The sequence below is a fragment of the Neophocaena asiaeorientalis genome, unplaced genomic scaffold (genome assembly GCF_003031525.2).
Source record: "Neophocaena asiaeorientalis asiaeorientalis breed wild unplaced genomic scaffold, Neophocaena_asiaeorientalis_V1.1 scaffold684, whole genome shotgun sequence".
NCBI lineage: Eukaryota > Metazoa > Chordata > Mammalia > Artiodactyla > Phocoenidae > Neophocaena > Neophocaena asiaeorientalis.
The window spans coordinates 2,670,383-2,694,337 of record NW_020174048.1 but is presented as its reverse complement, the minus strand read 5'-3'; the positions used below and the strand labels follow the sequence as shown (position 1 = coordinate 2,694,337).

The 23,955-nt window shown below is 38.2% G+C and overlaps 1 protein-coding gene across 1 annotated transcript in view; it reads left to right on the top strand.

Moving 5' to 3' along the window:
* Positions 1-23,955, top strand: part of MYO16 (myosin XVI) — a 337,132-nt gene that overhangs the window by 119,759 nt on the left and 193,418 nt on the right. Inside the window, exons 9-11 of the mRNA XM_024754009.1 lie at positions 5,242-5,392; positions 11,633-11,743; positions 20,058-20,123. Coding sequence (XP_024609777.1) covers positions 5,242-5,392; positions 11,633-11,743; positions 20,058-20,123 — 328 coding nt within the window. The remainder of the gene's footprint in view (positions 1-5,241; positions 5,393-11,632; positions 11,744-20,057; positions 20,124-23,955) is intronic.

The following is a 23,955-nucleotide window of genomic DNA, read 5'->3' as shown; positions in this document are numbered from 1 at the left end:
TTACAACTTTAAAAAAAATTAATCTTATATCATAAATATTTGGCCATAATTGATAAAGTTTTAATGATTATTAAAATACCAATGATTCCTTTAAGATTATTCCTTTTTCTAGAAGAATAGCATTTTAATACATGTTTATATTCTACAAATGGATAATCAGTGATAATTTAAATATATAGAAGTTAACATATGAATGCTGTTGTCAATCACAATGATTTTGGATGAAACGTGTTTCATGTAAAAATTAGAATAGAAACCTAAAGAAAAATTGTTCCACTTGAATGACAGTATCTGTAACCAGCTGCTTGCACTTATTGTTAGTAGTAGATCCTAGAGGGTATAACCTATGACATTAGCGAGTATACATGGTTTTTCAAAATGCAGGTGAAAAAGCATGTAAAGAGAGATTATGTGTTAGCATCGTAGAACTGTAGGACTTGAAATGCATTCAGATATTCTCGTTTCCGCCCTTAGCAAAGGTGGAACTGTGGGGAGATTTTGAAGTTCTTAGAAGGTCAGGTAGTAGCCAAATTGAGGTAAAAACTGACTTAGAATGAGGTCACTGTATTCCTGGACCAATCTTCTTTTCAAGTGTATCTTTCAAGGAGCCTGCTATTAACACTGCGATTAGATTTGGGATACAAAAGGAGTATTTCAACTGTTTTAGTAGACTCACCAGTTCTTCCTTTTAGAAATCCTTTATAGTAGATTTGACTTATTTTATAAGCTATCTTTCTGGTTTTTACCTTGACTAATCTAACTTCTGCTTTATTAATTGCTGTACACTCAGAAGATTCAGAATTTGCAAAACCTCTCTTTAGTTTTTTTGTTATTGCTGTTGTTTGCTTTTTAATTTCTTGGCAATGCAGAAAAGGGAGACGGTTGGTCTAAGGGGAGATAAGGAAGGAAATATTTCGGTAGGTGTGAGGGTGGACTTTTAGATGTAGGCAGTGTGATGCGGTGGTTGAGAACACAGACACTGAAGCTCAAGTCCCAGCTTCGCTGCTGCTCACTGTGTGTCCAGAGCATGTTCTCCTCTCTGGCCCTCAGTTTACTCATCTACGGAATGGGTATAAATATAATGTATACCTTATGGTATTGTTGTTAAAGAGTTAATGTGTGTGTAGTACTTAGAACAGAGATGGTCATACCTTCAGTGCCATCTAATTATTAAAGTGATTTGCAAGTGTTTTACTCAAATTATAGTAAATATCAGAGAACCGCAACTGTCTTCAAATAGCGGAAGGGCTCTCACGTCGAAGGGGCACAAGGCATGTTGCTGGAGCTCCAGGTGTGATGAGTAGAAGGGCGAGTCGAGAGGCCTTGTTCCAGTGTTGCTCAGGGAAGAAATACAGCCTCTTTGAAGGTTGTAAAGACCTTATTACTTGATGGTGTTCAAGCAGATCTGGATGTGAGCATTTTTAAGCATTCCCTTTATATAGTGAATTTTTATTTATTTTTATTATTAATTAATTTATTTTTTTTTGCGGTACGCGGGCCTCTCACTGTTGTGGCCTCTCCCGTTGCGGAGCACAGGCTCCGGACGCGCAGGCCCAGTGGCCATGGCTCACGGGCCCAGCCGCTCCGCGGCACGTGGGATCCTCCCGGACCGGGGCACGAACCCGCGTCCCCCGCATCGGCAGGCGGACTCCCAACCACTGCGCCCCCAGGGAAGCCCTGTAGTGAATTTTTAAAATGAATAATATAGCATTGGGAGGGACGCCCACCGTGGGCCGTGAGCCGCCTCCACCTTCTTGCCCAGTTGGGCACTCTGCAGGGCACATGCAGTTAGTCACGCCAGCTGCCGGACGCCTGGAGGAGACCGCAGCGCCGAGGCCCTGGCTTCTCGTCCGCTGGGCACAGTGTGCCGCTTGCCCAAAGAGTTCTTGCTTCTTGCCCAGTTCTCTCTCCTACAACACGACAACGATGCACGAAGTGTAGCCGTCCACTTGGGTCCATCTGTGTTGCCCGCTCCCGCCCCCCATGGCACGGGGGGCAAGGAGAACTGGTGCACACGGGCAGCGTGGATTCTGTCTGCCGTGAGCAGTAAGTCCTACGTCTGTTATCCCAGCACCTCTCGTCTTCTGCGTCTGTCCATACAAGAGTAATAGGCTGACCTGTTAGCTTGTAAGTAGATCCCCAGAAACTTAAGCTAATACTGTTGCCTGCTTATTACCAGGGTCGTTGAGCTAAGCCCTTGATGCGCGCTATGTTGGTAACCTGTCACTCCAGGCCTGTTTTTCAGTGGCTTTTACAGAATGGTTATGTAACCAGCCCGAGGTGGCCAAGCCACGCATCAAACTTCGTAGCTTTTCTGACTCAAAAATGTATGCTTGTTGCAGCTCTACTATACCATGCCGCCTCTTTTTAATATATGATCCCCAGCCCTGTTGCCTACTTGAAAATACCGTCACTGACTACAAAACATCGTCATGCAGAGTTCAGAGGAAGTAAACTGACCTCACGTTTCTGTAAACGTGTTCTGCAGCTATTCCCGATTTTGCCTCAGACCTGGACCTAGTTCAGCCCGTTCGTTAGTCTGTCTTTATTCCCATTTTCCTAGACTCCAGCACGGCTGGCAGGTGGCACAGAGACGGGCTGCAGAGCAGTGAATGAGGCTTGTGGTTCCTGAAGGAAGTCCTTCAAATTATTCTCTTCTTCCCCATCAGGGTTAATCTAAAACAATCATTTTTATTCCTGTAGACTAACAGCCAGAGATTGAAATAAAAATACATTGGTAGTGGCATAAAACATGCAATATATCAGAATACATCTAACAAATTATTTGCGAGATTTTAATGCTGAAAACTACAAAATAACTGATGAGAAAGTTAATGAAGATCAAAATAAATGGAGAAGAAAAAAAAAATAAATGGAGAAATATACTGTGTTTATGGATGACAAAATTTGGCATTGTTATTAGGTAAACTCTCCCCAAATTAACTTATATTTTGAACACAAGGCTAATCAAAATTCCAGAAATTTTTATAAAAACTGACAAATAGATTCTAAAATATATACGAAAATGCTAAACCTCAAATGGCCTCAATAATTTTGAAAAAGAAAACAAAGTTGGAGGACTCACATTGCCTGATTTCAACTCTTACTCTGAAAGCACATTACTCAAGAAAATGTAATGTTGGTGTAAGAATAGGCTATTATATCAGTGGAATACAATGGAGTGTCCTAAAGTAGGCCTGCACATATATGGTCAGTTGATTTTCAATAAAGGTGTCCAGGTAATTGGATGGGGACAGATGTTCTTTTCAAAACTGATGCTGGAACATTTGGACAGCAATACGAAGAAATAATGAAACTCGACCCATATACAGCGCCATATAAAAAAAGCCACTCATAATGAATTGTAGACCTAAGTGTGAAGCATAAAACTATAACATTTCTGGAATAAAACCTAGGAGAAAACCCTACTGACCTTGGGTTTGGGAAATAATTTTTAGATAAGATACAAGAGGCACAAACCATAAGAGAAAAAATATTCCTTGAAACTTACTGTTAAAAAAATAAAAAGACAAGATACATACTGGGAGAAAATATTTGCCACATGTGTATCTGATAAAGGACTTGAATCTAAAATATATAAACTCAATAATATGACACCAAAGAATCCAGTAAAAAAAAAGATTTGAACTTACACTTTACCAAAAAGGGATTCTTGTGTCAATAACCACACTGAAATGCAAATAAAAGCCACAGGGAGAAGCCACTAACACACCCACTGGAATGGATTAAAAAAACAACAAAAAAGACAAGTTCTGTCAAGGATGTGAAGCAAGTAGGACTCCAGCCCACGCATGGGGGAAGCACCAATGAATGGTTCAGACCCCGAGGAAAGTTTGGAGTCTCTCCTAGGTACACAGCCAAGATAAATGAAAGCATATGTCATACGTCACCACAAACACCTGTGCGTGAATGTGTATAGAAGCTCCATTCACAATTGACAAAAACTGGACAAACCCAAACGTTTGGTGAATGGGCAGCCAAAGTGCAGTGCATCCCACAGGAAGACACTACCCAGTGATAAACAATGACAAACTTGATACATGCAGAAGCATGAATGAATCTTAAAAACATGTTAAGTAAAGGAAGCCAGGAACAAAAGGCTACATGCTCTGTGATTTCTTTCACATGACATTTTAGAAAAAGCAAAACTATAGTGAAAGAAATAATTAGCCATGGTTACAAGGGGCAGGGGGTGAGGGGAAATAATTGACTTCAAAGGGCACGCACAAAGAGCCATTCGGGAGTGACAAAAATTCTATGTGTTGCTGATTATGTGGGTTACACAAATGTGTATACATATATATAACCAACTATATATAATTATGTGTATGTAGACAAAACTCATGCAACTCTACATCTACAGAGTGAATTTTACTATTTGTAAATACCTCCATAAAACTGAAATTTTAAAAAAACAACAAAATGCATTAAGCTTTAATTAGAATCACAACTACTATTGTAAGATACATGAAATAATTATGTTTCTATATATTGCACTTGATTAAATATGTATGTATTTCTGCTTTATGGTCACATTTAGGAAAGTACATTTTTAAATTTTACTGTACTAAAGTGTTACAATACAAATTAAACATTCGGATTGTGTTTATTTTTTATGAACTTGCCTTTCTTTTGGCAACAGTGTCTACGGAAGAACAAAAAATGAAGTAGGTTTTATTTTATTTTTTTGCCTAGCCTGAGCTGTAAAGGAGTAATAAAACTTACTGTTTGTAACATTGCAGTCCTTAAGCACGTCGTTTGTTTTTAATTCCCCTATTATCATTTCTTCACAAACTCTTAACTATTGTCCATGATTCTATAACATTAAAATCCTGTATGAACAGTATTTTACTTAATTGTAGAATTTTGCCTTCACTTGTTTGCATTCATTCACATTTAAATATTTTGTTTAGTTCAATCATGCATTTCCACCTTAGCTTTTCAATTGCTCATTGATTTGTCTGTTAAGTCATATATCCATTCATAAACATTTTCTTCTCAGGTTGAAGTGAATATATTTTTTCTTTTAAAGGTGAAATTGAACGAGATCTGGAGCTAATAGAAAAGTTTACAGATTTCTCATTGATTCTACCTGCAGTGTTGACACTGTTTCTTATCTGAATTAAACAACTTTCTATAATCAGCTCTCCGGTCATGGTAATTTTTGATTGATATGGCAATGTTAGAAGACTAATCATAGCATTGATTTTTTTCCTCCAGCAGCCCCCTGGCATTGCCAATTGCCAAGCAAGACAGTATGCTGGAAAAAGACATTATGTTCAAAGATGCAACAAAAGGTCTGTGCAAGGGACAATCTCAGGACAGTACTCCCGAAAATACCACCGTGAATGGCCCCACCAAACCTGATCAGGTAACTACACCCTTATTGCAGGTCTGCTAGTGTTGCATCCTATTACATCATGCCTTAAAGTCCCAACTTTTCAAAAACAAACACCTACTAATTTCAATTCAAATAAAAATTAATGAGTGCAAATGTTAATAATTGGTTTGAAATTGCCATATATCAATTGTTATGGTATTATACTGACCATTAACAAACTTAACTGCTATGTGTTTTTACAAGGATTTGAATTTTATAGTCTTGATTTACCAGGAACGGAAGTTCAGCCAATACGTTAATTCCTGAATATTTCCGCTTATGTCATTAGTCATCATTTTGATTTTTATGTAGGTAGTTTTCTGTTTCTTACAAATATCAAACGTTTTACGTAACAAGAAGGACAAACCAGTCACTGAGTCATTTATCCTTAAAAGCAACTGTGGTGGTGTTTTGTGTGTGTGTGCCTGTGTGCCTCAGTGTCCAGGTGATCAGAGATCACTTTGAGGAGCTTTAGAAATTAATGTATTTTTTGCTATCATTCCCACAGAAATAAATGAGTTTTATATGTTTCATGTTTTATAAATGACAGAGTAATTTTCTGAATGTCACAGTAATCCCTGAAAATGTTTTGTTTCACTGTGTCTAATTTTGAATGTTTTAAGGACAATTTATTGAGGTTTTCTAAAGATTCTCTTTTCAAAATTTAAATTTCATTATTTTTTGTTATTTTCAAATAACAAATTATTTTTGTAATTTTCAAATACTTTTAAATTTTAGTAGGTATACTCATCAGCTCAGGCTGCCGTAACAAAATACCACAAACTGGGTGGCTTGAACAATAGAGATTATTTTCTCACAGTTCTGGAGACTGGAAGTCTAAGATCAAGGCTCTGACTGATTCAGTTTCTGGTGAATGTCTTCTTCCTGGCTTGCAGGTGGCTTCTTTCTCTTCACATGGTAGACAGAGAGAAAAAACAACCTATCTGGTGTCTTTTATAAGGACACTAATCCTATAGGATCAGGGCCCCACCCTTATGACCTCATTCAACCTTTATAACTTCTTAAAGGCCCCATCTCCAAACAGTGTCACAAGCTGCTTAGAGCCTCAACATATGAATTTGGGGGGACACAATTCAGTCCACAGTGGTAGGCAATTGAGTGTTAGGTGAAATTTAAGGCAAAGCTTTTTCTTAACTTTTTTTAAAGGTCCTATGAACTTTCTGTAAACTTAAATACATATTATTAAGTGAAAGGGTCCAATCTGAAAAGGCTACATACTATATGATTCTATTATTTGACATTCTGGAAAAGGCAAAACCATGGAGATAGTAAAAATATTAGAGGTTACCAGGGGTCGGGGCAGGGGAATAAATAGGTGGAGCACAGGGAGTTTTTAGGGCAGTGAGACTACTCTGTATGACACCGTAGGGGTAGATACGTGATATTATACATCTGTCCAAATCCATAGAACGTACAACACCAAGAGTGACCCTGATGTAAACTGTGGGGTTTGGATGATGATGATGTGTCAGTGTAGGGTCGTCAGTGGTAACAGAGGTACCACCCTGGCGAGGGATGTTGAAAGCCAGGAAGGCTATGCATGAGTGGGGCCAGGGGTATATGGGAAATTTCTGTACCTGCCTCTCAATTTTGCTGTGAATCTAAAATAACTCTAAAAAATAATATCTTTTAAAAAATGAGAGGACATTCACAGCATAACGTCAAGTGTAATCCTTGCTGAATGACTTTTCAGTTTTTAATGTATGGTCTTTATAATTGTATCCTAGACATTAAAAGCAGCTGTAATCATGTTCTGTTGATCTGGTATTAAACAAGGAGAGGCTAGTATTCAGGTTTTATGAGCATATATTATCTGTGTAATATTCACTCACATCTCCCACTGTGTGCATCATTCATTCTTGGTCATGAGGTGCTTGGATTCTCGGCAGGGCTGTCCTCACTCACACTTCACAGGAGGGCTTTACAAAAGCCTTGTCAAAGCAATAAAGTTCCCATTCACATTTTAAAGAGAAACTCATTGTGTAGAATTCAAGTTGAAACAAAACCCACAGCATCTCTCCTTTCAGATTTTTAGAAAATGTAGGCCTTATCAAACGGTAACTCCATACATGAATATTCAGGACTTGATTTAAACTTTTTTTGGTTCTGATAGTCACCAAAATCCACATTCGCTTTATAATATCTCTGAGAATGTAGAATTTTTCTTAAGATGCTTAAAAATGTGCGACATTCTTCCTTCTCTTCACCTTTTGTTCTGTCTTCGGCCCATTCCTAACTGATTTCCTAACTGCTTAACTTCTTCTTTCCCTTCCTCCCTCTATTCTTTCCTTTCACAGTATATTTATTTAAATTTGGTTCCAGCTTAAAATTCAGGTCAAATTTTTATTCCATTTAGCGAAGGCATGTTTTCCTGGGAGTAAAGAGACAGGAGGATGGAGTCAGGCAGATTTGCTCTGGCTCAGGTCTGCTTCTGGAGCTCTGTGACTCTAGAAGCCCCTTAATCTCACTAAGCCCCATCTGTAAAATGGGAACATAGTACTTACCTTATTTGGTTGTTTTGAAGATGACAAAAGACTAAGGCTATAAGGTGAGAGCACAATTACCAAGAACAAACAAAAACTCAGCAAGACATATTTATTGTTTTTATTACTGTTATTTATATTGACTGTAAGGTTTTGCCACAGTGGTTGAATCCTCTATCCACTAATTTATCTGCTCTTAATTCATGTAATTCCAGTCGACACTGGGTTTTCTTTTTTTCAATGTAAGTATAGATTATTTTAAAAAAATAATATAAAATAATCCTTTCAGAGCTTACAAATGCTTTCACCTATAATACCTTTTTTTGAATTTTATTTATTTTTTATACAGCAGGTTCTTATTAGTTATCTATTTTATACATATTAGTGTATACATGTCAATCCCAATCTCCCAATTCATCCACCACTACCTGCCCCCCAACGCTTTCCCTCCTTGGTGTCCATGTTTGTTCTCTACATCTGTGTCTCTATTTCTGCCCTGCAAACCGGTTCATCTGTACCACTTTTCTAGGTTCCACATATAGGCATTAATATACAATATTTGTTTTTCTCCTTCTGACTTACTTCACTCTGTATGACAGTCTCTAGATCCATCCATGTCTCTACAAATGACCCAATTTCGTTTCTTTTTATGGCTGAGTGATATTCCATTGTATATATGTACCACATCTTCTTTATCCCTTCGTCTGTCGATGGGCATTTAGGTTACTTCCATGTCCTGGCTATTGTAAATAGTGCTGCAGTGAACATTGGGGTGCATGTGTCTTTTTGAATTATGGTTTTCTCTGGGTATATGGCCAGTAGTGGGATTGCTGGGTCTTATGGTAGTTCTATTTTTAGTTTTTTAAGGAACCTCCATACTGTTCTCCATAGTGGCTGCATCAATTTACATTCCCACCAACAGTGCAAGAGGGTTCCCTTTTCTCCACACCCTCTCCAGCATTTGTTGTTTCTAGATTTTCTGATGATGGCCATTCTGACCATTGAGAGTTGATAACTCATTGTAGTTTTGATTTGCATTTCTCTAATAATTAGTGATGTTGAGCAGCTTTTCATGTGCTTCTTGGCCATCTGTATGTCTTCTTTGGAGAAATGTCTGTTTAATGTCTTCTGCCCATTAATCCCCAAAATTCTACTGTGGGCAAGTTATAATTCACTTTTGCTAGTTAACTGACTCTCAAGTTTCAAATTGAGTATTTAAACCGATCAAACTCAAACTCAAGAAAGTTAAACAAATTGCCTAGAGTCACAAGTGTTTCTTTTCTGCTGTATCCAGTGCTCTTTGGAGACACGACAGCAAGCTCCGGGTTCATTTCCCAGAGCCCTGCTGCCCTGTGACAGTTCTGTGCACAGGAGAGAAAGTGTGTGTTCCATGGCTGCATGTGCATATAGGGATTTTGACGATAGGTGATGGTTCTCTTTCTGTAGTCCTCGGACATACCAGCATCCAGGTACACAAAAGTGTAAATTCTTAGCAAACAAAGGACCTGATATATTGCACTCTCTAAGAAACATCTCATAGAATGCAAAGCAGGTAAGAACAAGGTGCTGTGCAGGCACGGTGATGGGCTTCAGCTTTGGGAAGCTTAACATATATATATTTTTTTGCGGTACGCGGGCCTCTCACTGTTGTGGCCTCTCCCGTTGAGGAGCACAGGCTCCGGACGCGCAGGCGCAGCGGCCATGGCTCACGGGCCCAGCCGCTCCGCGGCATGTGGGATCTTCCCGGACCGGGGCACGAACCCGTGTCCCCTGCATCGGCAGGCGGACTCTCAACCACTGCGCCACCAGGGAAGCCCTGGAAGCTTAATATTTTGTCAGATCATCACCCCTTTCCCTGTAGGACCATCCCGGTCAGCTCGTTCTTTTCTAATTTCTTCCTTCCTCTTCTTTCATACCTACTTCTTTCTTTCCTGCAGACAGCCTTTCCCCAGAATCTTCTTGCTCTTATCCCAGTTGTCAGACCTTCTGTCTGCCCACTGAATTTCTGGTTCCTGGACATATACTACTTATGTCCTAGAGAGAGAAAACACAACCAAACACAACAGAACCAAACAGGAAATTTGACAGCACTGAAAGTGGTGTTGGCAAGTGGAGACGAGGAATCAGTGAATTCAGAGTATTTCCAAGGTGTAAATTCCTTTTGGGTCTTGAAACATTTCTCAAAGTGTTTCTCTAATTTCTTCCTGACTTTCTATTCTGAATTATGTCTGTTTTGTGTTTCAGATTTCTATTTTTGGAAATGTATACATATATAGAGAGAAATGTATGTATATATATGGATATTTGTATATCTTCATAAGAACCATAATGATCAATCCTAGCGAAGATGTTAAGTTTTGTTTTTGTTTTTGTTTTTTACATATTTATCCCGTCTCTGTTTTGACTGTTGTCATAATTGTTTGGGCGACACTGGTAGCATACACAACTGAGTCTACAACTCTAACATAAAAATATTCACAGACATATTATCAGCTGTCACAGTGCTTTAGGAATCTTTAGAAAGAATGTGCCCCTTGCTTAAGACTGATTATCAAAGCTTCATTCCTGATCATTTTGGAATCTGTTATGCTAACTACAAGGAATTCTTCCCTTGATCTACCCTAACACTGTATTTTCACGTTTGGTTACTACAAGCAGGCTGGGAAGTCTTCACATTTTTACTGTCAGCCTAGTGGTACTTTCTCTAACCCGTGTAGCAGCTGTGACTGGAGATGAAAACCCTCAAGAATTCCAAAGATATGCCGCAATAGCACTTTTAGCCGTGTTGGAACAAACATGAAACTTCTGTTAGTGCGATCTCCTGCTTTTTTTTTTAACGTGCATGCAGAAATTTGCCTTGAGCTCCCGAGAGCTGTGGATATACTAGGAATTTTATTATCTTAGCGCAAATCATTCCTTCCGAAGGAAAAAAAATTCCTGCTCTTGGTTTTTCTCCTTTTTGTGATTGCTTTGGGAGTTCAATACATGCCAACTTGCGAGAGACCTTTGTCTATATAAATAAAACTAAACGTTGCCCATTTCTGACTTGTAAATAATAGATTTTTATTTAATTTAAATATTTCAGATTTACCTTTTTTTGGGGAAATATTGTCCAGTTTTTCAACTCTGTCACTCAATATAAAATGGAATAGGAAAGCAGTGTCTTTCTTTCTGACAGAATCATCTTAATCTCACACTACCTGAAACTTAGGAGTAATGTAGAACAGAAGAAGATTCACAAGCCAGAATTCTAGAGGCTACTTTTAAGTTCCAGTGCCTCCCTCCATGTATTCAGAAACTGAAGTCCAGGCACACTGCTTTCCTCCCGTTCCAGTTTCGTGATAGGAGTTTTCCTTTAGCTTTGGAAACACTGAAAAACGTGAGCTTTTCAACAGCTGGTCTTAAAAAAGACTCAGCACAGTTCAGAGCTGTCTAAATCAGACTTCATGATTGGAGGGACGTGGGGTCACATGCAGGTTGTGTGTGTAGGTGCGTGTATGAATGTGTGCCCTGGCTGGTGGGTATAGAACAGAGATTCTCACCTGAATACATTTCTGTGACTGTTGAATTTTTTGTTCCTTACAAGTGAACCATTTCATCTTTTAATAACAGTTTCGAATTCATGTGGTCTGTAAACTTTTGACATGTAATTGAAAATGGAACAAACAACTGTGAAGACAGTTGATTGGAAAGCAATTAGGATTGATCTTACCTATTTTTCCCCCAGGTCAAGCTGATACCTCCCGCTCCGAACGATGACCTGGCAACGCTCAGCCAGCTTACCGACAGCAGCCTGCTTTACGAAATTCAGAAGCGCTTTGGGAACAATCAGATCTATGTAAGTGCCCTTGAAATTGCCTTTCGCACTGCTTTTGTCTTGCTGCGTATTTTCACCTGTCAGTGCTGCAGATACGACAAGGAAGGGGCTCATTGTTACTTCTGGTCATGCTGAAAGCTTAAGGTGGATTTCTCAGAGTTTGGGTCAATTCTTCTGATTCAGTTAGAAGGCAGTTTCTGCAAAGATTCACATTTCAGGGTTGTTAAGAGAAAGTTGGAGCCCTGAGGGTAGACAACTTTCCTCTCGTCATGTTTGCTGGAGAAGATCTTGCTAGAACCAGCAGGATCTGCAGATCACTTATAAAAATGCTGTTTCTTTCATCTGCTTTAACTCAGCCTCCTAGATCTGGAGAACGAAGCCTAAGAGGAAAAGCTAAGTGTGCGTGAGGGATGCTTCTCTATTTGCATGAAAGAAAAACTGTTGTTCTTCTAAATTTTCAGGAAATGTCTTTGTCTAGTAAATAATTTATATACACATCTCTGATAATAGCATACAAATGTATGACTTAGATGGCAAACAGCACGGAGAATTGATTTGCTGTGGTTCTCTTCTGGTTTATACGTGTTATTTCTTCCAATACGTATATCAGTTTTGACACTATGCACTCTCAATGTCTCTCTCTCTCATTGATTTTGTTAAATTCATCTCAGAGCAATTCAATCAGAATGTCTATAGAGACATCTGACTATGCATATGTGTGCTATCCCTTTTTGATAACACCCGTTATTTTTCCTACTCTGCTGAGAAACTGATGACGTAATTTTCATGTAAATGTGAATCAGAGATTTCTTTACAAGTAATAAATTGTCAGGTGCTGATTAACCCATGAACATTCAATGCAGTGTCTTAATGATGGGATAAATTGCCCGCCACTGTAAATACACTTAAACTTAAATACTTCTGTCGAAATTAATGGGATGGAGTCATCAGCAGAAAGTGGTGAAGCCTGATTAGTTTGGTCTGTTACTGCCCTGTTGCTTTTGTGTTGTTTTTGTTCTCTTGTCTCTCCTTTTCCAGCATTGTGTTGATTCTTCTTCGTTTTAACTTCTTAATCACATTATCCGCAGACCGCTGCTTGAATAGTTTCGATTTCTCTTATTTCTTTCATGCTTTTCAAGTGGCTTTTTATCTCCCAAGATCTACTACTCTGCATCCCAGCAGGCACCATCCTCATCATCTTTTCTCCAATAGCCTCCTGACTTTCTAGAGGAAACTTCATAATGAACCAGAGTCATTTTCGTAAAGAACAAATGCAGTCTCGAAACTCCCAGTCTTAAAACTTTTCTGAGGCTTGTCATTTTTCTTGCAAGGACAGCCACAAGCCGTATGCACGATCTGGTCCCTAAACACTATCATTGATGATTCCTAGTCACTGGTCACTGCCAGGGATTCCCCATAGACTGTCTTTTTTTCCATAAAGTTCTCTTTCTACCTCCACATAGTACACAGTTGTATAAACTCCCACTCAATACTTCTTCAGTCTTCAAGTAAACCTTCCCAGAACTTCCAGATTAAGTCACTGTGGACCATCTTTCTGTAGCACACTTCTCACCTCTTGTGATTATAAACCTCGGTGGTGGTTTGACTAGCGTCTTGCTGCCATGCCAGACTCTGAGCTCAGGGGGAACAGGACCCCTGCTGGTCTTGCACTTCCTCATCTGAAATGACAACTACTTCCCACCTGTTTATCCGAGTCATGTCGCAAACCCCACACAGAGAGACCACCTTCGTAGACTCTCTTTGCTAACTCTACTGGGTTTCTCTCTCTACCTGGATAATCAGAATTAGGGTTCCCTGCTTTGCTAAAGTTCATATAAAATACTGTTAAAAAACAAAATTCAACTGAGTAAATTTTAGTGATCTAATTGGCTTTATTGAATGAGGAGGTGGCAGCTTCAGTTAGGTTAGGTATTACGCCCCTGTCGGTTAGCCTGGCCTAGCATATGGGACTCTATTTTGGGCCTGTGGTTTTCTTTTTGAGGATATAAACTTTTCACTATGTGAGGCATGATTTCCTCTTCTGTACACCTGAAATATTGAACAGCTGAACTACCTAGGATCAATTTTGTAATGAGTGCTCCAAGTTACGGCATTTGAATTTGCCTTTAATGGATAGACAAGCAATTTAAACGTTATTGATTGAATAGTAATAGGTGATTCTCACAGTGTATTCTCTGGACCACTGGATATGTGAACTTCTTATTACCAGTCTGCCCTCAGAGTAAGCTTTTAGAAACTCTTATAGCAATTTAATGGTTTAATTTCTTTCTGTTGAATCTCATAAGAATCAAGCCTTGCTTTTTGTATGTCTTTGTCTTTTTCAATTTCATTTTTTATTATGTTTTGCGGAAGTATTAGTCCACAATGAATTGGAAATAAAAGTGTTCCCTCCCCACAAATACAAAAGCACTAGTTTAGTAGATGTTTCAACATTAAAATATTCCAATTTGGTTGTCCGATCCCAACATGCCCCTCCCATCTCCGTTAATGACAACCTCTTTCTTTCAGTTTTCAGGCCAAAATGACTGGAAGAGTATTGGTGCTTCTTTTTCTTACATACCCCACATGCGATTTTCCTGCCAATCTCGTCAGCCCTACCTTCAAAATGCAGACAGCATACCACCTCTGCTGCTGCTATCTGGGCCCATCAGCGCCCAAGAGAAAACATTTCAGCTGAATTAACTGTTTAACCAGGGTTTTCATCTCTTTTTGCTATAGTCTGATTTGTTATATAAGATGATCTTTCGGAACAAGCTGCTCTTTTAACTGAGTGTATAGCATCCCATCTGGATATCAGATTGGGAAGTTTCCCTCCAGTCTGTAGGAGTAGGAAGTTCCCGAACCATCAAACAGAAAGTGAATTGCAGGTAATGTGATATTCACTCACCAGGAAGTGCACAGAATAAATAACGTTTTTAACATTCAAGTAATAGTTTTATAAACTATTTTTATCACAAAATATATTTTCAGATAGTCCCGAATTCCTTCAATATTTAGGCCCCCCCCAAAATTGTATCTCCATATAAAATGCATTTTAGGGTAATTTTATTCTATTTTAATGTTCCTCATCTTTCTTAATTAACAGATTTCTCAATTCTTCCTCAATCTACTTTCTATCTTCATTTTTCTTCTCTGGAATTTAAGACTAATTTTCAGATACTTCACTAATAAGGTTCCCCTTTGGTTCAATTATTTCACTTTTATTTCCTTCCTCCTTTACTTGGCTATAAAATACTGGCCAATCCTTCTTTTAAGTGAATGCTGTCATGCATTCTGACATATAAAGAGAATAATGCACAGCTCATTAAAGTACTGCTTCCTGAGTTTTTATTTGGTGACCACACCTATGTAACCAGCAGCTTCATAAAGAAAAGGAGGGTAAGAAGCTCCTTCCCCAGTTTACTGTAATCATTACAAAAGTTTCTGGCATATACGCTTATGGATTAGTTTTGAATTTCTTTTAATTTTGTATAAAAGGAATCATCCGGTATATTCTTGTTTGTGTCTGTCATCTTTCATCACCATTACGTCTCTGATACTCATCTGCAGTGTTGCTTGTAGCAGCAATTACTTGCTTTTATCCCTGTAAGTAAGCTACTGTACAATAAGCTACTGTATGAACATATCCTCTTTTATTTATTTACTCTACAATTGAGGAACCTTTGAGTTGTTTCCACTTTTTGGTTACTATGAATAATACTGTTATAAACCATGCTATGCCTTTTGGGGGGCACATATTAAGTAGCTCTTGGAGTAACACACAGCCTCACGTCTTTTGTGAGGCTCTCACCTAGGACTACAGTGCCAGCATCATCAGGTGTGTTCAGCTTCAGGAGATACAGCCAAATAGTATCTCAAAGTGGCTACATGCCCAATACGGACGTCTCGGTTTCCACATCATGACCAACACTGGATGTTGTCAGTATTATTTGTATTATTAATTAAAAAAAAAAAATCTAGCCATTCTGGCAGTTGTGCAGTGGTACTTCATTTTGGTTTTAACTTACATTTCCCTGATAACTGTCAACTTTAATAATATAATAGCCAGTTATTTTACCAGCAAAAGCAAGTTTATTCAGGAAGAGCAGAGGAATTGAAATTCGGGTTGTGCCAACTATGGCAGACCACAGGCAAATCCCGAAAACAAGGAAGGGGAGCTTGCTTTTATAGGGAAAAGAGAGGGTTTGGGAGAGGCTGTAATAACTAAATGATCCATTGGAGGAAGTATGGAGTCCAGAGCATGGAGGCTTCTCATTGGTTGGGCTGCTCCAGTCTCTGATGGGCTAGGCTGTCCTCAGGCTGAAAGATGTTTTTTTCTTTCTGTTGGTCAGTGAAATAGTGACATCTTTCTGTTATAGATAGATGTAGGGCTCTTCCTGTTTGGGGTAATTAAGGATGCATGGTAGGGGTGTGAAATCACCCCCTCCAGGCCTGTTACAAGTCCAGCTTTAGCTGAGGTTTTTAAAATTAATTCCACATAACTAATGATGTTGACTGATAGGTGTCTGTTGCTGATTTGATTATCTTGTGAAGTGTCTCCAAATTATATTGCCATTTAAAAATAAATGGGTTGTTTTACATTTTCTCCTTGATGTATAGGCGTTTCTTAAATATTCAGGATATCCTTTCTTTGTCTGGTATGTATAGATATAGATATATATTTATTGCAAACATTTTCTCCCAGTTTGTGGCTTACATTTTAGTCTTCTAAAGTGTCTTTCGATAAAGAGAAATTTGCAGTTTTTACAAAGTTCTTTAGGGTTAGTACTTTTCGTGTCCTGCTTAAAGAATTTTGGCCTTGGTCCTGAAAATATTTTCTTATATTTCCTTCTTGTAGTTTGGCTGTTTTAACTTTAACATTTCAGGTGCATTACCAGTGGGGAAATGATTTCACAGTGGTAAAAGAGGAGGGTCAAGATGAATATTTTCGCATGTGGATTCCCCCCATGCATTGCAGTGAGACCTTTGTTGTAAACAAGCTTGCCATGGGGAGTGAGTCTCTCTGAAATTGGTCTTCTGTTGTATGGATCTGTTAGTCTGTCTGTAAACCAGTGCTAAAATATCTTAATCATTATAGCTATATAATAAATCTTGATATATAGAAAGTCCTCTGACTTTGTTCTTCAAAATGTCTTGGCTAATGACTCTTGGACATTCATACATATTTTCAAGTCCACTTATCAGTTTCCATTGGATTTTCATTGATATTGCTTTGAATGTACAGATTAGATGAGAATAATTGAGATTTTTCCAATATTGGATTTCTTGTTTCATGGAACTTTACTATCCGTCCTTTGGTCATCTTTAATTTTTCTGGAACATTAAAAAAAAATTGGTATAGAAGGCCTGTTTGCATTAGATCTATTTTAGGCATTTTTCAAGTGTTGATGCTATAATGTTATTTTCTTATTGAAAATAACAAGCAGTTGTGTTTTCTAATTGTTTATGGCTAATATAGAGAGATACGATTTTGATTTTTTTGTAAGCACATTTTATTCATCAAACTTGCTATATCCATATGTAAGTATTAACTTACGTGGAGATTCTTTTGGCTCTTCTGCATACACTGCTACGTAGTCTCCAAATAACGACTTTCATGTGTCTCTTTTAAATCTTGATAGTTTCTTTACTTTCTTTTCTTGCATTGTTTCATGGTATAGGGCTGCTAATAAAAAGATGACTGGCAGTGACAATAATTGACATTCCTGTCCTGTTTCTGATCCCAGAGTAGAGCTGTTTTATTATTAAAATCCGTGTTTTATCATTAAAAAGCAAGTTGTTAGCAGTAGCTGTGCCATAGGTGTAATCACTTTCCATAGATTAAGAAAGTTCCGTTATATTAATAGTTTTCAAAGTTATTTTTAATCAGGAGTGGGAATTGAATGTTATTAAATGTTTTGTCATTTATTGAGATGATCCTATAACTTTAGTTCTTGACTCCTTAGTATTATGAATTACAAGGGTTAATTTTCTAATATGAAGCCAACCTTGGATTACTAGAATAAAGCATATTTGGTTGAAATATATTATCTGTTGAGTGTCTTATTGGATTCAACTTGTCAACATTTTTCTCAAGATTTTAGCATGTCTTTTAATGAGAGAGACCAGCTATAATTTTCTTTCTTTCAATGTACTAGTTAGGTTTTTAATATCCAGTTTATTGAGGCCTCTTAAAATGAAGTGTATCATGTTCCCTCTTTGCTGTTTTCTGGAATAATTTTTTTTTTTTTTTTTTAAAGATGATGTTGGGGGTAGGAGTTAATTAATTAATTTTTTATTTTTTCTGTGTTGGGTCTTCGTTTCTGTGCGAGGGCTCTCTCTAGTTGTGGCAAGCGGGGGCCACTCTTCATCGCGGTGCGTGGGCCTCTCACTATCGCGGCCTCTCTTGTTGCGGAGCACAGGCTCCAGACGCACAGGCTCAGTAGTTGTGGCTCACGGGCCCAGTTGCTCCGCGGCATGTGGGATTCTCCCAGACCAGGGCTCGAACCTGTGTCCCCTGCATTGGCAGGCAGATTCTCAACCACTGCGCCACCAGGGAAGCCCTGGAATAATTTGTATAACATTTGTTTATCTGTACATCAGCATTGAGAAGAATTCACTGGTGAATTCTTAGTTTTCTTTGTGGAAAGGTTTTAGACATAGATTCAATTTCTTGTACAAAAAATAATACTAGTTAGATTTCCTATAACTTGGTACGTTTGTTTTGATAAGATGGTGGATTGCTGTCCACATCATCTAAATATCCAAACTTAGTGACTAAAATATGATTCCTAATATCCTCTTCGTCTGTTTCCATGTCAGTGGTGTCTGTAGTGATGTCATATTTGGGATATTGGTAGTTGGTGCATTTCCTCTTGTTTCCTCAGTCAATCTTGTTAGGGTACTATATTTTTATTAGATTTTTCAAGATTGCCTTTTGGCTTTTGTTTTTTATTCCTTGGCATTTGTTTACTATTCCTTTAATTTCTGCTCTTATAGTGGCTATTTAATTCTGCATAATTTGATGTAATTTGATGAGCTCCTTGAAATGGATACTTATATCATGATCTGCCTTTCTTCTTTTCTAACATATACATTTCAGGCAATAATTTTCATACCAAGTATACCTTTAGTAGCATCTCACATGTTATGTCATAATCAAAATATTTTCTCATTTGCATTATGGTTTCTTTTCTGGCTCATAGGTTATTTGCAGGTGTATAAGTTCCAAACATTTGGTGATTTTCTAGGTATCCATGATTAATTTCTATCGTAATTTCTCCCATGATCAGAGAACATACTCTACGTGACTCAAACTCTTTGAATATAATGAAACTGGTCGGTGTTCAGCTTAAAAGAATGTATGTTGTACGGTTCTTGGTAATAGTGTTCTGTATAAGTCAGTTAGTCAACTTGGTAATTATTTATTTCAAAATTTTGTCTGTTTGTTCCATTAGTTACTAAGAAAAAATTGTTAAGGTTCTCCACTACCACTGTGAGTTCATGTTTCTCTCCTTATAGTTTTGTGCTAGATTTCAGTCTTTCAGAATTTTAGAATTGCTATATCTTCCTGATTTATCATTTTATTATTGTGAAATGTCCCTTTTTATCACTGGTACTGCTTCCTACCTTAAAGTCTATTTTCTATGAATTGAATATTGCTAAACCACGTTTCTTGCAGTAATTACTGTTTGCATGTGTATCTTGCTTCATCCTTTAACATTCAAGTTTTCTTAGTCTTTATATTTGAGTTAGCATTTTAATCCAGTTCATAATCTTCGTCATTTAATTAGTTAGTAGTTTACATTTGACATAATTACTGATGTATTTGGGGTTAAATCTCACATTTTATTATTTGATTTTTATTTGGTCCACCTGTTCTTTATGCCATCTCATTACTTGTCTTTTTTTTTAATTAGCATCATTTTTATTTGCTTTTTGTGCTTTACTAACTTTTCTGTTATATATTCTATTATTATTCTTACGCAGTGATATAGAATTCACACCCCATTTACCGCCTCCACTCCATTTGGCCGTGTGTTTTAATTTTGTATGTTTTTATTCAACTGGTGATTATAAAACCCCTTTAAGATAAGAAATGCTTAGAATTCAGTCATTTCACTTGCTATGTGTTCAATGGAACAAGCCTATTGGTTTAATTTTATTTGACTTTTCTATTTATTTACAAACAGCTAAAACAATTCACAAAATGGTAAAGTGTGATTTTGACTTATTCTCTATATTTTGCTCAGTGATTTAAAAATTATATAATTTTTAACTTTAAAGGTGCTATTTATGTGGTCCAATAACTATTTATATCCTTTCCTTTTAACAGACTTTTATTGGGGACATCCTCCTGCTTGTTAATCCATTCAAGGAGATTCCAATTTATTCCACCATGGTGAGTATAAAATTTAAAATACCATTTAATAATGCAGAGTAACACTCACTAGACATGCCTATTTGTATCAAATGATTAAGAAGCAAAAACCGAAGCAGTAAGTAAAATCAAGCTTCTCAGAAAATCCTACACTGAATGGTTAGATAGGAGTGACTTTAATTTGTTCTGAGAAAATATTGACAAGGAATGTTATTTTGTCAAAAGATTTCTTTGCACTTATAATGCGAAATTCTTATGATTGTAGTCCCTAGACAGACGTCTAAAATCAAATGTTACACTGACTCTATTTCCCATGTATTTTTGATTAATTCAAGGTCAGTTGGTTTAGAGGTCTTTGAACATCATGACCGCTTTCAGAAGAGTATTGACGATGTTAAAGCAATGGAATAAGAAAGGATATGATACTGCGTTTATACATTTTTCTAAAAGACTTTCCAGCTTGAATCATGAGACTCAAAATTAAAAAGAAATTGCTTGTGGAAAATCATTCCAGGCCGCTGAAGACGCAGCATGATCTCTGCTGTGTTGTCCACATCACTGTGGATAGCGAAGCATATTGTCATATCTCTTTGCCTAGTATTTTTGGATCAAACACACTGTCATGGGAGCTCTCTGTGTTTTGTGCAGCCACAAGGCTGCTTCCAGTCCGAAACAGAATCCCTAATTAGGAGCAGGAGATAAAAGGAGGAGACGTGTGTTCTTGAAGCAGGGACGCACTCGCAGATGCTGGAGGGGCAGATGCTGGAGGGGCATGGGGTAGGCGAGAGAAAGAGAGAGGAAGAGAGAAAGAGATTACTCTCTCTAAACTGCAGAGGACGCTACTAAGAATTATTACAGAGATGCTTCCCGGGTACGAGAGGACCTCCCACTACCCCACCTTCCACTCTTCTTACCAAAAGTCAATTCCACCATTGCCTTAAAACTGCCTTGGAACTTGCCCACCCTCCTCATTCCACCCATTCCTACCCCAGCCTCATCCCTGGGCTAAGTGTGTGTGGAAGCATGACCCACTAGGGCAAAAGGAATTACAGGTACCCATAATCATTTTGGGAGTTCTGTCACAGGAGCAGGTGCAGGAAAAGGAGGGGAAGGAGGAGAAGGGGGAGGGGAGGTAACAATCACAGGGAAGATGGCGCCATTCAAGGACCAAGCCTACGGCACTGGCAAAGCAGCATTCAGAAAACCAACGCGCAGGTGCACGTCTGAGAATGAATGCCTGAGCAGTGAATCTGCATCGGCTCTTCACACTCAGTATCAGACTTCTCTCGATTGTTTCTCACCATAACCTTTACTATGGAGTTCACAAACCAGAGATATATCACCTTGAAATCTCAGTGTGCAAAAGGATGACAAATACCCGGGGATGACTTCACAGGTCATATTTTTGACTACACGCAGTACAAGACCGATCAGTCATCCTGAATCCTCGAATTATAGGTGAGATTAAGCTCCTCCAAAGTGTACCACGACACCTAGTGTGGGAGGCCAGGCCTAGGGCTTCCTCTGCTTTCACATTCCATTGACTTTTAGATGCTGCTGGCCTCCTGATGTCCCCATGGCCGGGCATGTTGGGGTTTGGCAAGTAGCTAGGGTGGCTGGGCTTCTTAGCCATGGAAGGAGAAGTCTACTGGGTTTAGTATAGGGTTTAGCACGCGGCAGGCCTGCTGCAAAGGGCTTTACGTATGCCACCACGTTTAATCCCCAAAGGGACCCAATCAGTGTAAGTGTTATCGTTCCCTCTTTGCAGATGGATAAACTGAGACTTCAGGAGATTAACTAGGCTTTCTAAAGTTTTCTCATGAGTGGCAGAGACAATTTAAATCCAGGTCTTGTAGCCCCAGAGCAGATGCAGGACAGACTACTCTCAGGGGCCCAAATGCTGAGCCCAGAGACATATAATTAGTCATTGTATGTGACTGTTTGTATACAACAAACTTTTTTTTCAGGGTATGTCATCTATATATAGGTATAAGATAATGAGCGGGAAATCCAATCGGGCAAGTAGAGTGACATGTTCATACTATGGTGTGAAAACAGCAGCCACGCCCCATCAAGCCCTTGGCATCAGGTTCCACAGATTACCAGGACCCTGATGTTAGGGGCCCGTGAATGGCACTCTCAAAAGCTACACACTGCATGGTTGGCTTCAGAAATCAGACCGTGGCAGGATCCTGCAAATCTCCTGGATGTTTATTGACACGTATCACGCACAGTGGAAAATAGGAGGGAATTGATCCGTAAAGAAGGACCTTATTTATTGGGATCACAGAGTCCAGCAAAGACTAGAGATAACCTGAATGAAGCTTATGTGATGCCATCTCATTTGTGAAAGAGCACTTAAGATGCCCACGGACCAAAATCCTCTTGTTCCCAAATGATACAGACATGGAGAGAATAAGGTGAAATGGAGAGAGATGGCCTGTGGGAAAGGAAGGGTCTGACCCTGACAATATTTTCTGGACCAAATGAGAACATGCAATAATATTAGTAACGATCATGGTAACCAATGTAGAGTCGGTGGTTTGTCAATCACTCAGAAAACTAGAACGGCTTGGTGAGAACCTTCAAGGTTCAATATAAATAAGTGGAAAATGCTATTCTATTAAAATTATTATTTCATTTTTACATTACTTCTTAAGTGTAGAATCAGCATCAAGCAGAGTATTACCAGGTGGTAGCAATGGAGTATTCTACAATGCAAACTCTAACATGGCATGAAAAAGAAGATTTACAGGAAAAGGGAACTGAGAAAGGTTATTGGTTTGATTATCATGAAAAAGTTTTGGACACTCACGATTCTTTACCACATCTAATGTTAGTGAAACTTAGCCTAAGGAGAATACCGAACTCCAAATAGGTTTGAAGAAACACAGCAGGAATGTGAGATGAACCCCACATACACGTAGATTCAGGCATGCTCCTGGCTCTTCGGGTCTCACTGTGTTGATAACATCTAACGAAATCCTTACTAGGACTTTACAAAAACAAGTGGAGTTTAAAAGCATTTTGTCAAAACTAGGTTAGAGCCAGGTTGGACTTGGGGAGAAAGTGAAAGAGTGTTAGTGCAAGTTTAAAAAAAACCAGACAAACCCCAAACAGAAATTTATCCTGCAAGAAAACAAAGGTGGGCTAAATCTTCCTAGCTGGCTTATGAATTATCATGTAGACGTCACTATCATTCAAATATCTTTTATATTTATTTTAAATTCTGGAATAATTCAAAATGTTCAAGCGTAATAGACAGTGTGTGCCCACCCCCAATACGTGTGTCATATCGCTTAAAAAATTTTAAATAAAAAGTGCCATATTTTTTCACATGCACTCCTGAGGTTGGGATGCAGCTTTAAAGACGTGATACCAAGACATGGTGTGCTAGTTTAATTGTGATGTTATTTTCTGGGTGGTACTGAAAATAAAGGTGTGTTTCAATTACATGGTATCTGAGATTAAGTGACACTGTAATGTCAACACAGACTGAGTTCCACTTCCGCCTGTTCCTTTCCACAAAAGATGGCAATCACTACCCGAAGTTACCCTTTTTTTTTTTTTATGTACTGTTCTTTATTATCCGTTAATAGATTTTTTTAACATCTTTATTGGAGTATAATTGCTTTACAATGGTGTGTTAGTTTCTGCTTTATAACAAAGTGGATCGGCTATACATATACGTCACCGAAGTTATCCTTTTATCCAATCTTCTGTCTGTTCATTCTGTATACCTGCACAAATATATGTAAGGAAAACTGCATATGCTATTATTTTCTGTTTTAATTTACTCAGAGAATATACTAGCTATATTCTTTTACAACAAAAATCGTCATTGATCATTATG